At 34.2% G+C, this 15,703-nt stretch overlaps 1 protein-coding gene across 2 annotated transcripts in view; it reads right to left on the reverse strand.

Moving 5' to 3' along the window:
• cindr (CIN85 and CD2AP related) overlaps positions 1–15,703 on the reverse strand; it is a 73,022-nt gene that overhangs the window by 10,589 nt on the left and 46,730 nt on the right. For both annotated transcript variants that reach the window (XM_069824433.1, XM_069824432.1), the window contains exon 10: positions 12,073–12,340. In XM_069824433.1, the coding sequence (XP_069680534.1) occupies positions 12,073–12,340 (268 nt within the window). The remainder of the gene's footprint in view (positions 1–12,072; positions 12,341–15,703) is intronic.

Here is a 15,703-nt window from a genome sequence, read left to right on the forward strand (position 1 = left end):
ATAGGTGAAAGTCTCAGGAATCTTCTATGCCACATCAATAAATTTAAAAATGCAGTTATATTGACAGACTCCAAAGCAACTATTCTATCAATAGTCTCTAGACACACACCTTCATCTCAAACAGCAGAAATAACTAAAATGCTCTCCAAGAAGTATAACATCAGAGCGGTCTTCAAATCAGAGAGTACACTCAGCCGAATCCTATCCAACAACAAACCCAAACCCAATTACATGGATACCAGAGACTGCATTTATAACATTCCGTGTGAATGCGGTCGCGTGTATATAGGTGAAACGAGCAGAGCTCTGTCCACAAGAATTAAGGAGCACAAGTACAACTTCAAACAATGCTTAATAGATAAATCAAGAATAGTACAACACAGCTTTGAATCCGGACACAAAATAAAGTGGGAAAATACTTCAATCCTACAAACTGAGCGTTCTCTGACTCAGAGGAAATACAAGGAAGCCGCACATATGAGTTTTTCGGACAATGCCATTAGTCAACCTAGTCTAATTCTTCTGGATATTTGGTTACCCATAGTTGAACAAGACATCAGAAATATTCAATACAAAAGGAAGAATGCTGTCACCAACAACACGTAGACCACCTGGGATCATCTCCACCACCATTAGACAACGCAACCTAATGTTGCAGCTTAGTAATTAGTAGTAGTGTCTGCTACCGCTAGGTGGCAGTAGTAGTTTTTATCTTGTCCTTTGTTACTAGTTTTTTATTTTTTTATCTTTCTATTATTTTTATCGCGGTATCATAACACTTGTTCATTTTTTCAGTTCCCCATCCCCTCCTTTTGTGTGTTTTTCATCAATTTTTAGCCACTTCACGCCCATCTTCTTTATCCCGTTTGGTTTTAGTGCCAACATACTACAAATGACTTCGGGTCTTTCTTAATTATAATCTCCACCGAAGCCAGGAATCGATGATCAGTCATACGTATGTAACGATCCCAACAATAGGTTTTTTCTCTTCTCTCCTTCCTTCCACCTGAAGACGAAGGGAGAACCACCCTTCGAAACATTGTGTCTTAATTTTTTGATTGTGACAACCAGCAATGGAAAAAGTCCAAACCCCTCACCTAAACATTAAAATGCTCTCTCAATTAATAACACTCAATAAAAGAATTGTATTCCAATGGATACCATCCCATTGTGGAATCCTGGGAAACGAGAATGCAGATGCTTTAGCAAAGAAGGGCAGCACTGCTACTTACAGACCTGTTACTAAATCTATGTATTACTCTGTGAAAAGATTTATTAAATCTACAAACTTAGACTTCAACAAACAAAATTTGATAACACAATCTCAAGGGGAAAAAATGGAACTCTCTGCATCATAATCCACAGTTAATTCCCGATTTACCACGAAAATCGTCTGTAGCTGCATTTAGATTGGCTACAGGCCATGACTGTTTGGCCAAGCGCCTGCATAGAATTGGAATATATCAGTCCCCTAACTGTCCATTGTGCAATTCAAATCAAGAAATGGATTTTTTCCGTAAGTTATTTTACGACGCTTTATCAACATCTTAGGCTATTTAGCATCTGAAGGAGATGAAGATGATAATGCCGATGAAATGAGTCTGGGGTCCAATACCGAAAGTTACCCAGCATTTGCTCATATTGGGTTGAGGGAAAACCTCGGAAAAAACCTCAACCAGGTAATTTGCCCCAACCGGGAATCGAACCCGGGCCACCTGGTTTCATGGGTAGACACGCTAACCGTTACTCCACAGGTGTGGACTCAAGAAATGGATTCGGAACACCTCAAAATCTGTGCTTCAGTGGCCGACCATGGCAATATCTTTGAAAAATATTGGAGTGCAAGAGGTCAAATGACTTTATTGCCAAATGCCTGGCATTAGAAAACAACAACAACAAACTTCGAAATAATTTATTTATCTGTTTAAGGTGAAATTGTGTTTGACTGAATTGACAACGATGTTTTTTTTTGTAAATGTAATATCTATTCCGAGTTAATTAATTTGAAACACAAGTAATCCTGTAAATGTAAATTCTGAGTTCATTCATAAGGAACTGACTGTACAAGTAGCCTACAGTAACTAGTCGTGTGTGCACACAAGCATTTTGTAAACATAGAGCTCTATGTATGATGCAGCATAAAAAACACGCACGCACGCGTGCACACACACACACACACACACACACACACACACACACACAAAAATAGTCAATCCTATAGACAAATGTTTTAAAACTGGTGATTACTGTATTCCTTTCCTGAAGCTAGAGCGTGTGATGACTTCTTCATGCTGTAATGTTCACAACAAAATAAGCAGCTTATGGGATGTTATCTATCGGCAGGTTATCTTGAATAAACATTCCATACTCCCACCTTCAGGAAATACAATAACAAAGGGCTTCCTATACATCATTTGCAGGAAAGTAAATATTAGCAACACAGATACAATCTTTAGCAGCAGCAGCAAACTACCTCACTTCTGTAACAGTGGGTTGTGTGTGATGAAATTAGATTAAGAAACAAATCAATTTACTTAAAGTCATCACCTTGCCACATGACACACATAGCGCAGCAAGTACTTCTGTAATGCTTCATGCAATAACTGGTTTTAACATATCTGAAATCTAATAATAATTTTAAATGCGTACTGTAATGGGTGTGAAAAACCTTTCAAGTCAATTAATGAAATTTTAAAAGCAAGCAAAATGCTCACTTAATGTTAATTAATCTGACTGGATACCCCAAAACATCAGTTCGATCCACTATTACAAGTGAAATCCTAGTTTTTTGTCTGGTAGATGATCAGCAAATGATTTTCCCAACTATGTAAGGAAGAAAATTCTGAAGTGTTAAGAAAGTATCAGTCGTTACAAATTTCCAACTAACCCCAAGATTCATTATATTCATTATATAAGGAATATTACATTGTAAACAAATACTTAGATTATAAGTAAAAAATAAATACAAAATTAAATTAACAAACTAATAAATAACTGAATGAATTAATCAATAATTAAGCAAACAAATGAATGAACTCTGTATCGGAAATTGATAGTATACAAGAGTAAACTTATATTTTATCTCCAAGTGGCAAGTTTAATGTCATGGCGAAGTCTAGAGTTATAATTTCCACAAGTGCATAAAATCTTTTTACTCTCGTGTGCTATACAATATTTTATTCATTAATATTTAAATCTGAGTGTATAAGATAATTTTAATTTTAAATTATAGGTCTATTTTTGGTATTGTGTTGAAGTGATAATGTTCCATCATTCATAATTCATTTTGTAGATCAGTGGTGCTTGTCAGTTTATTTTTGTTTTAGTTTCATATTAAATCAAAAGTTTGTTTACATATTGTACTCTATGTTCAATAGCAATTTTTATCCTCATTATTTAAAATATGATTTTTGCAAGATATCTCACTGTTGTTCTGAGGTAACGATTAAATGAATGAATGTGTGAATTTTATTATTGGGTAATATGTTGGTAGTCAAGGAGGCAGTGATATAAAAACTTTTAATTCACTGTGGAGAAAGTCATTGTTTACGTTGCCAAGGACAATGAAATAAAGAGCAGCTTATATGCCAGTAATGTATAAATTAATGGAATGAATGAATAAATGAATGAATGAATATAAATATTATTAACTAATAAACACGCAAACAATAAGGAAAATAATTAATTAACCAAATGATAAATAACTAAATAAATAAGTAAACAAATAAGTAAGTAAATAGTTAAATAAAAGTAATATATCGAAATGATAGCCATCCAAATCTTAGATTTAAAATATCGGCATTCTGATCAATTCAAATGAACAAAAAAGTATCAACAAGTGACTGACAATACATTAAATATATATATATATATATATATATATATATATATATATATATATAAATTGATTCATAAGTACAGAACAAGTACACACATCCATCAATTAGCAAATTCTCGAATAAATGAATGACTGATATGTAAGTTGAACCAAATGATAAATAAACTATTAAAAATAAAATTTAATGAACAAATAAATGAATTCAATAATTACCAAATAATCAAAATAGGTAATAAACAAATACATATATTAATATATTCAAAATTCCACAATAAATATCCACAAACTTACACGATAGATTTAATAATAATTGTAAAATTAAAATGCACAATGCAAATATTATACAGATTAACTGTTAAATATTTTTGTAATAGACATACCTTTATCTTCTAAAGAAGAATGGATAATTCAAACTAAGTGATAAAGCACATGGAAGGCCAGGAAGTGGACTGGACAAGGAGTGTAAGGTCACTGCTAAACAGAAATAGAAGGAGTATTACATCAACATTTCAATCCAGGTCAAAGCTTCCTACACTGTGGTCTTGTATTGTGGCAGAAAATCAATATTCTCACGAATGAGTCAGAGGAAACTACACAGTTCTCAGACTTTTCATGATTCACACGAAGATGCTTGAATTATTTAACAGTTTCTTACAAGAAGGCATGCACATTTCCAATCTATCTTTCTGAGACATGAAGGCATTGACGAAATACATCAACTTTCCTTCAGGTAACTTCCATGAGGAGGATAAATGATAGTGTTGTCTGTATGTCTCTCACTTCTAGGGTCTTTGTTTTAGGTGTCTTACTTTCAACTCTAACCAATGAAGTTAATTTTCTCAGAAGTGTTTAGTTACAGCTTAAAGTAATTTTAATTCAGATATCGATCAGACATAATACCCAACAAATAAAGATAAATACGCGTTTCTTACATCATAGTTAGAATGTTGCGGTAATTTTTGTACTTTCAATCCAACACAGATAAGAAATCAAAGGTGGAGTTGAAAAATTTGTGTTAAAAATAGATAAGATAGTTTATCATTATGTTAAAAGGAATCTAATTTTTAAGAAGAGTCAAAGATTGTATAAAATTGCATTAAATCATAAATGACAACAATTAATTTACAAATATTTCGTATAAGAAAACAAAATAAAACAACACAGGATTCAATGTGCACTTCACGCAAATAAAATGAACATTTAAAAATTAATCCCAACAAGTTTTCCTGCATAAGCTAAGAGGGGGTTGTAAGTCACATGTGAGTTAATTTGTATTAAGTACAGTGAAACCTGTCTAAAGCGGCCATCTGAAGTTACCTTGTAAAATGGCCGTTTTATCAGGTGGCCACTTGATTAAGGTTGCGGTTTTTTTATGAATCACCATGAAAATACTGAATTTCACTGACTTTTTAGGACTGTGCGCGTACAACAATCATGCATATTAATGTCAGCCTCTTCCATTCTTGCAACTAGCCTTTTCAAAACTCGCTTGCGGTACCTCAATTTAAATGACTGGATAATACCTGATCAAGGGTCTGGAGGTGTGATGTCGTATTTGGGGGAAGAAACCCCAATTTCACGGATCACACTGCGATTTTGTCGTTTAATCTTGGAATTGAAATCGCATAGCTAATTCTCGAACAATGATGATGTCATCCAAGCTTTATTGTTGGCAGTCCACTTCACCTCCAATAAGCCCATGTCAACATTTTTCAAACATCTCGGTTTCAATGATTTCCCTATCATTAAGAGTGGTTCTTTTTCTCCTGCAGCATTAAAACAAAAGAGCAAGGTTATTCTGTCTTTTGCCAACTTCCCCCATTTACACTCTTTTTCTTAAAAGTTAAGTTTTTTTAGGGAGGGCCCTGAAAAAAAACCTGTTTAGTCAACATTGTAAATGTCTCTGAGTTCATATTCCGCAAGAATTGAAGGCAGTCTATTTTTTTCCATTCTTTAATAACACTGGTTGCAATGTCACCTCCTTCACCAGACACAGAACAATATGCAATGTTATGCCGTTATCTAAAGCACTGTATCCACCCATTACTAGCAACAAAATTTCTTACATTGAGTTCTTTGGCAATTTCAAGAGCTTTCTCTTGAATTATAAGCCCATTTATTGGCAATTTCTTCTCCCTCGCACATTTGAACCATTCGTAAACGAAATCATTCACATTAATAAACACAGATTCTCTCTTCCTCCCATTCTTTTAATATTTCATCGTTATTCTTAATTATGCCGTTTATTTGTGTTCCTCCACATTTGAATAGCCTATTTGTGTAATTTTTCTCACAGATGTTCCCTTCTCACTTTCTTCAATCATTTTTCGTCTCACCTCTAAACTTAACACCACTCTAAATTTATTGTTAGACATGATTTCTCTCTCAAATTAACTTCACAGTTCCTCTGAATCAAGTGAATGAAAAGAAGAAAAATTCGTAAAAGCTGGTCCATATAGAGAAAGATAAAAAGAGGAGAAAAAAAATAAAATTCGAATGGTTAACTACCTAAAACATACTCTGACATTTTCGATAGAAAAAGTCTGTGTTTCAATCCTCAAAAAAACAAGTAAGAATTTATAGCTGTGCAGGGTCGGAGTGGAAAGTGACAAAAGAGTAATAAAACAGTAACCAACTAACCCCAAGATATGGAGGGTGTACTGTTGTACACTTAGCTATTGCTTCCTGTCCTCTAACCATCGAAAAAATAGGTCAGACAGTATCCGTGAAAAGATTTTTTGTTGGACAGTGACCGTTATAGTCAGGATCCAATCCAAATAGACCCCGGCCGCTGGTCGGCACATGAGGTGGCCGCTAAATAGAGAGAGAATTTGTATTGATCTTATGGAAAATCCAATTGGTTCCAGAGAAAATTGGCCTTTTGGCCAAGTGGCCGTTTAAATGAAGTGACCGCAAAGGTAGGTTTCACTGTAAAGCTCCTTTCTAACACATAAATCGAATGTGTTAGCAAAATTACAATGGTGGCCTTTCAATAGCCCACATACATTTCAGTCTAGACTAGTGGCTTGTGCAGCAAATACTGCTGCAAACTAAGTTCGTTAGACGTTCAAAGAAAAATTTTTCAGATTTATTTTCAATGAAGAATACTTGTCTTTTTGATAGTTATTTGCTTCCATAATAATGAAACATACTCCCTCTGAATGGATTTTTTTAGGCCAAATACTTTTTCTTGAACCTATCCAACTTCAGTTTTTGAGTTTCAACGCGAAAACGGAAGTATCAATGTCAGGACGATAGCAGTAGCTATTTCAGGTCATTGTGGATTGTAGGCAAAAGTTAAAAAAATGTCAGGTTTGCTAAGCTTTCGAACAATAGCATTTTCGTATAGCTACTGCATGTAGAACTTGAAATGTAGAGCGTAAAATCATTTTATCCTACTAAGAGATCTTGCTGAAATGATCTGGAGACTACAAAATTTTCTAGGCCTCTTATTTTATCAGTAAGTAATACCTTTTTTTCTTTCCTTAGGAACTGTAATTTTTGCGCTCTCTCGAGCCAATACTGAAGACAATGACACATATCAATATCTACACTACACCGCCATTAAGTATATGAAAAAGACCCAACCCCACTGGGTTAATTAGTATAAAATATTTGATTTTTAATAACAATATTATTATTATCTTACTTAAGTTTTGTAGTTATATATAGCAGTCACTCAGTAAATTATAGAAATGAAAATCTAAATTAAAATATTCTCTACATTTACTTACATAACCACAAAACGTTTCACTTTCATGTCATTAATATAGCATCAATATTATGTACAATTAATGAAAAAATAGATGCATCATGATATTAACTATAATAATATTTAATTTCTAATGGTAATAATGTCATCAAACCACCACAAGTTTCGCAGATTTGAATATCCAATACACAGCTGTACTCAGAAAATTATACACTGCAGAATCAGTTTTTAATAACAAATTGAATTGAGCTCTAAATATGTCGGCAATCTGCAGGTCATGGCCTTCGTGTAATAGCCTATTCTTTATTGTAGTGTGTGTTTTGTTCTGAAATTCAATCAAGTCGGCCGTGATTGAATAAAATTAGTTCTCAAAACTGACAACAGATGGATTTTGAAAAATAGGAAAATTATGTAGGAAAATTGACATTTCACTGAAAACTACTACTTTTCCGAAAAACTTTAGGTTCCAAGCTTCAAAATGAGGGGCCATTTATTAAAATCCGTTCAGCAGTTTTCCCGTAATTTCCATTACCAGTTCAAATTATATATATAGATGTAGGTAGGTATCTAATGCTCTTGAGTTAACAATTGAGTTATTTAATCTCTTGCTTCCCAGTATTTAGATGTAAGATTTATTTTGTTGAAGTGCTTGACAGTGTGTTCAATGATTCATATCAATTTCTTCTTCTTGAGAACACAATATAAAATTTGGAGTAGACAATGCCAATTGTATGTAAATGTTTACCCAGACAATCATGACCTGTAAGTTATATAACCTGTAAGTTAGGCCGGTATATCCCAGTACTAAGTATAGGTAGTTTGCAAAATTTATCATATGCAAGTTATATACAATTTAAATCTGTTTTGTATAACTGGTTAATCAACCATCCATTCCATAGTATTAGTGAATTTCTTGACTCCACTGTAGATGTATTCTAAATTTATAAGCTGAATTGCTTTGTATATTACGATTATTATTAATATTGGTTATTGTTATTATTAATTCCAGTATTATTTCATTTATATTGCTGTATTCATCTGTTTTTATATTTTATGTAAAATATTATTTTGTATCCCTTGTAATTTAGTATATTTTATGTCTATTGCAATAAACTGTTGCTCAAGACATTAATAAACGACTGACTGATTGATTGTAAGGAGTCTGAACATGGCCCATCGCAAATTTACGTGGTAGGTCAGAATTAAATCTGATTTTACTAGTAAATTTTTTCAATGAGAATTTTCTGTAGTATTTAATATTTACACATCATAATTATTTTTAATAACTTGTTTTACTGAATAATATGAAATATTATAGTTACGGGATTGATGTTTGGAGCAAGAGGAACGATACCCAACTCCTCTTCTCAATTCTGTAAGACCCTAGGACTGCACAAATCTTTTCTGAATGAACTGGCCCTCCTCATAATTAGAGAGTCAGTCAAACTTTTACGGAACCACGTATATGGACTCTAATTCAGTGTATGGAAAAAAATTGACGCACCATTATCATTTTTCTTTTTCCTTCTTAGCTTTCATTGATTCTTTACTTGAATTTTTTTTCTTCTGTAAACTGCCTTTGTTTGTTTGTGTATTTGTTTGCCTTTTTTCTCACTCTTTTAGCTCTCATCTTCTATTTTGTTCTTGTATTGTTTTGTATGCTTTGTCTAATGGCAGCCTCTAATTTGAGGAAGCTTTTCAAATTTTAAAAATTTTAAATTCTCATCAATTTTAGTACAGTACCTTTCTTTTCTAGATTGTTGGCTCTCTCATTTTCACTTACATCACAATGTGTGAGAATCCACTGAAGAACTATAATTTTATTTAAACTTTAGATTTGTTTAATCATGGAATGGATTTCTTTTATTTTTTCTATTTTTGGTTGATTTATTGATCTACTGATCGTATTGTGGCTCTGGAGTCACTTAATATGACTATATTCTTGCAATGATAAATCCATAAGAGATGTATAATAACTGTCACTCTCATCAAAAAGAAGAGAAAAGTGACTGGCAAACTGAAGTTGTGATGATAAATGAGTGATAGCCGCAAAATAGTACATTCTTAGAAAAAAAGTTTTGTTGCACAGAATCCTTGAACGTCCCAGAAAGGAGGCATATTGTGCACAATAAATATTAGATTTTATGCAGCATCATTAAATTGTGCATAATAAAATATTAAGTTTTGTTCAGCCTTCATTAAAATTAGTATGAATATGTGCTTTATCATGACTTCGAAAGCACTGAGAGAAAATGGGAACTATTACTTGCCCACAAATAAAACTAGGAAATTAATAGCGAATCTGCAACAATAGTAATTAAATTTTCAATTAGGAAAAAAAAAAAAAAAAAAAAAAGAATTTAAGCTACTGGTGTTATATTATTTACTTTGCTTCATTGGTTGATTACTTGACATTCACTGACCAGTGTTATCTCAAAGCAACATTCCAACTTTCTTATTAATTTCTTTATGTATGATGAGAATCTGTATATCGCTCATTTGATGCATTTCCATAATGCATTCGGTAATTTTATACAAGACCGAATCATTAAAACTATTTAAAAAATAAATAGATATTTTTAATTTCACTACTTACTTACTTACAAATGGCTTTTAAGCAACCCGAAGGTTCACTACCGCCCTCACATAAGCCCGCCATCGGTCCCTGTCCTATGCAAGATTAATCCAGTCTCTATTATCATATCCCACCTCCCTCAAATCCATTTTAATATTATCCTCCCATCTACGTCTCGGCCTCCCCAAAGGTCTTTTTCCCTCCGGTCTCCCAACTAACACTCTATATGCATTTCTGGATTCGCCCATACGTGCTACATGCCCTGCCCATCTCAAACGTCTGGATTTAATGTTCCTAATTATGTCAGGTGAAGAATACAATGCGTGCAGTTCTGTGTTGTGTAACTTTCTCCATTCTCCTGTAACTTCATCCCGCTTAGCCCCAAATATTTTCCTAAGCACCTTATTCTCAAAAATCCTTAACCTATGTTCCTCTCTCAGAGTGAGAGTCCAAGTTTCACAACCATACAGAACAACTGGTAATATAACTGTTTTTAATTTCATTATAATGAATAATTTTTTCTATAAGAAAGGAGGAAAATAAAACCCTTTCAGCTTCCATGCACGTCATACACTTTTTATTTTACATGGCCCCTCCCCATCCTTTACCACAGGTTTCAGTTCACAGTAGTACTTTAGTTTCGAGCATGCAATCTTAGGCTAGTTATGTTGCCCACTCCTGACACACATTAGACAGCACAGCTATGAACTCAATGCTCCTTCTCCCTTCTAATAGGTATAACATCAGGTTGAAGAGATAGATAAAAAGGGCATTAACTGCATAAAAATTCGGTCAATAGAGGGTTAAATTACAATAAAATCTACTGAAATGATGAGTACAAATGAAAGACTTGGCAAATTCCTCTGAAGATGAATTAATCAATGTATTGAGCGTTATTTTGCATAATTATGTTTTCAAATTTCTTAAATGTTTTATATTATGTTGATTATTGACTAACACGCATCTTCAAAACAATAATAATAATCAGTGTAAGTTCACAAGTCACGCCTCCCTTTTGGTTCAGCAATAAGTTAGCAAACTTATAATTTAGAACATGGTGTTCACATCATGGGAAAACAAGAGATAAACAGAGCATTGCTTTTCTTACAATGTTGATAACTTCAACTGGGAAAATTACTCAAATTTCAGAACTTGCCTTGCATTATGGCAACACTGCAGCAGTAGGCCATGACCTAAATTGGTCTAATCCCCATTTCAGTTTGGTTGATAGGCTTTCCCCTCTACTCACACTCTTTACCATCCGTGAAGGGGAAGATGCTATTGTCCATCTCACTAACGTTCGACTGACTGACTTTGAACATAGTGAAAATTCTTACTACTGAAAATCTTTACCGGTAATCTATATTTCGAGAGTCTATACTAAGCGTTTATATTGCATTTGATTGTTGTTTATATCAACTGGCAAATTAAAAAGCTACTGACAGCAGAAGACAAATTTTTTTTCACCGCTAGTTGCTACTCTACAGCATACACAATGGGACAATCTGCACTGTCACTACCCCCTAACTTCATAATACAAACTAACATTCCTTAATTTAATTATTAATTGACAATATTGTAAGAACAGCATTAAAATATACTCAAACATTTAATTGTTAAACACCTGTGTCACTATTTTATATCAACTTATTTACTTTATTTAATATTTTATTATCTTGTGTGTAGAACTTGGGGGGTGCAGGTATAAGAGGTAACAGCTACCGTTCTGTTACTGACGGACTCAGGGCAAGTAGAAGGGGAAGGAAATGCCTTCACTTCCTCTTAACTTGTATGAAATGTCATTTAGTGATTAATTTGTCACCAATTTTTCCCATTGCCTTAACTGACACAATATTATTAACCTCGTTAATATAGTTGTGGATCCCAATAACTTAACTTATTCTAATATTTTTTCAATAGAAAAACATGCTTGAGTCTGTAACTTACTTGGTTCCAGCTTAGATTTGGATAGCTTTCTTTCAGTCTGTTCTGGTGGACTTTGCCCAGCTGTAGTAGAAGTTGAGCCCAATGCTGAGGTCTTCTTGGCCTGATTTAACTTGAGTTCTTCAACCCATGGTGCTTTCCCTCTCTCCCACGCACGTCCTCTCGTTCTTTCTACTTCTTCGTCTTCTGGTTCCTCTTCGACAATGTGGTTGTCCAGAACAGAACGCCCCGTTTCTGCACTTCCATTCATTAGGCCACTGCTAACGGAATCCTGCAACAATATTGTAGATATAAGAGAAAACAATTCATATAATTTATATACAGTAATGTTCTTTTTTTGTACTGTAGTAATCATTTTTATTTGATACAGTAGTTCCTTAACATTATGCACAGTAAAGATATGTCACATGTTGCTGCTTTCGCTACACAACTTTTGTTGCGTATCGTGTTCACACATAAGCCAAAAGTAGCACGCTGCACACTACATAACCCAAGCGCATACATTAAAATATCAAATTACCAGAAAACAATTGGCATTCATACAGTCCTCTCTGTAGATTAAAAACTCAAACAAGTTTCATATCCATGGTTCAAGAAATAAAAGAGAAATTCAACATGCCGAATTTAAAAGAAAACTTACAAATTAAACCAAACTCTTTATAACTCTATTAAATATAGAGTATAATCTAAATTTAACACAAGGAATACTGAAATCCGAAGTAAACACTGAAATAATGAAACAATTGTCTTTAGAGACAATTAAACTGGCTTCATTTATGTACCAACGGATCTTTGATCTCCATGGAACAAGGTGCAAGTGTTACGTGCTGTCTCTTCTCACTTTATAGATCTCTTGGATATGGAATAACAAGTTTTGATGGAGAAATCATTGCAATATGTGAAAGTCTCAGGAATATTCTATGCCACATCAATAAATTTAAGAATGCAGTTATATTGTCAGACTCCAAAGCAGCTATTCTATCAATAGTCTCCAGACACACACTTTCATCTCAAACAGCAGAAATAACTAAAATGCTCTCTCAATTAATAACACTCAATAAAAGAATTGTATTCCAATGGATACCATCCTATTGTGGAATCCTGGGAAATGAGAATGCGGATGCTTTAGCAAAGAAGGGCAGCACTGCTACTTACAGACCTGTTACTAAATCTACGTATTACTCTGTGAAAAGATTTGTTAAATCTACATACTTAGACAGCAACAAACAAAATTTGATAACACAATCTCAAGGGGCAAAATGGAACTCTCTGCGTCATAATTCACAGTTAATTCCCGATTTACCACGAAAATCGTCTGTAGCTGCATTTAGATTGACAACAGGCCATGAATGTTTGGCCAAACACCTGGATAGAATTGGAATATATCAGTCCCCTAACTGCCCATTGTGCAACACAAACCAAGAAATGGATTCGGAATACCTCAAAATCTGTGCTTCAGTGGCTAACCATGACAATATCTTTGAAAAATATTGGAGTGCAAGAGGTCAAATGACTTTATTGTCAAACGCCTGGCATTAGAAAACAACAACAATATATATATTATTTTAATGTACCGAAGTACATATGATATTTCCATGCAGATATTCTGCGTCATCATACGATGAAAGAGTAATGGAACGGAGAAAAATTCTCTCCGGCGCCGGGATTTGAACCCGGGTTTTCAGCTCTACGTGCTGATGCTTTATCCAGAATATCTGCATGGAAATATCATACGTACTTCGGTACATTAAAATAATATATATGATATGCGTAAATCACTTCGTGATTTAAGACGGCGCTTATTCCGTCGGATCCCGGCCAACTAGTCACTCATAACGAGTGCACCTCAGCACATGTGTGGACTTCTGTCCTACGTTCATAGATATCTATGACATAGTGCAGAGGGCGGCCACTAGAGGGAACCCAAGAGGTGGAGCTTAATCTAAGATGATTCTGTCCGGCGCCGGGGTTGTATCCGGTGTGGCTTAGTGGATAAAGCATCAGCACGTAGAGCTGAAAACCTGGGTTCAAATCCCGGCGCCAGAGAGAATTTTTCTCCGTTCCATTACTCTTTCATCGTATAACAACAACATAATTGAATTGAATACTCTTTGAAATTTAAGTATCATAATTTGAAATTTGAAAGGGGGTAGTGTGGGTGAGGGGGTGACCCCAAAATACAATTAGCATTGGTTTTAAACTTTCCTCTCAATATTAAATTGATGTGTTTTTTGTTTAAGTTAAATTTGATTGAAATAAATAGTTATTTACACTAGGAAGTTTTGAAATGAAAGCCTGGTATATGTGTGTGTGTGTGTTTTTTTATAAATGTGAGTAATTTTTTACCATAAAGGTGTACCTCCCTCTAACTTTAACACTAATTAAAATTAATACATAACCGAAAACATAATCTGAAGCACTTCAATGACAAGCCTGTAGCCATGGCTGAGTTCAACCACTTAATTTTTAAGCAGGTGATTGTGGCATGATAAATGGGAAAAATCTTAATGTAAACCACAGTCTAGTATATACAGTCACGAAGCTTGAGTTTACGAGGGTACTAGGAACAATACACTGCACAGTTACTACTTCGTATTGTCTATGATTAGGCGATAGTAGCGATCCTAGTGGTTAGCAACTATCTATGGATGCATACAGTATTTACTACGTACTGAGCTTCGTGACTGTATTACCGCTGTGCTCTCATGGTTAACATTTGGCAGGTTTTTGAAATTTAATTGCATTATTGTTTTCAATTTCTTAAGTCGCCGCTCCAATCACTCGCCTCAATTTCAATATTGCAACCAATAAGCTGCTTCCGTTATAAAATGACACCTACTTGTCTAATCCACATGGACTAAAACCGAGGTTGCAATGTCTTGTGCTGAGGACGAACATTAAGGTATGTGATTAAAAATTATTATTAAGAGTTAAGAATGTCAACATACTCGTATATGAAATAATAATAATTATAATTATAATAATAGCCATTTAACAATATAACAAACTAGTGCTTATTCTTATAGAGGAATTAGACGTGACAACGTGATGCTTAGAGTGAAACCTACAGAGCAACAATCGGTCGACAAAATTATGTTTTAAAAGAACACCGCACATTATTGTATGATGCCGACATGTTAACCATGAGAGCGCGGCGATAATATATACTAGACTGTGGTAAAACCATGGAAATGAGTAAGCATTTGGGAAGAACAAATTGGTTCACATTATCAATCACCTATCCTCACCACTAAAGGCTGGTTCACAATAAACCAGAAACGAGAATCGGAACGAAAACGAAAATGGTAAAATTGTTAAAATGTGTACATTTAAATGTGGGCATTCACAATTAACGAAAAGCTTGCCAGAGCCCGGGATCGGGAACGGAGAGTTGGCCAAGTTTCAACTTTGGTGTTCACGTTTCCGATCACAGCCCACTAGATTCATTCTATTGCCATCTAAAAGCTATTTCGTCGTTGTATATTTTGTAGCAAGAAGACCATGACATAACCTATGCATTATTTTGTTCTGTGCTGTGCATCATGGAGCAAGTTTTATTTGATGAGATTCTAATATTGAGTGTTGAGGAAAATCCTCACGTTTACGATAAGCGGCACGCCTCGTATAAAGATGA

The sequence above is a fragment of the Periplaneta americana genome, chromosome 4 (genome assembly GCF_040183065.1).
Source record: "Periplaneta americana isolate PAMFEO1 chromosome 4, P.americana_PAMFEO1_priV1, whole genome shotgun sequence".
NCBI lineage: Eukaryota > Metazoa > Arthropoda > Insecta > Blattodea > Blattidae > Periplaneta > Periplaneta americana.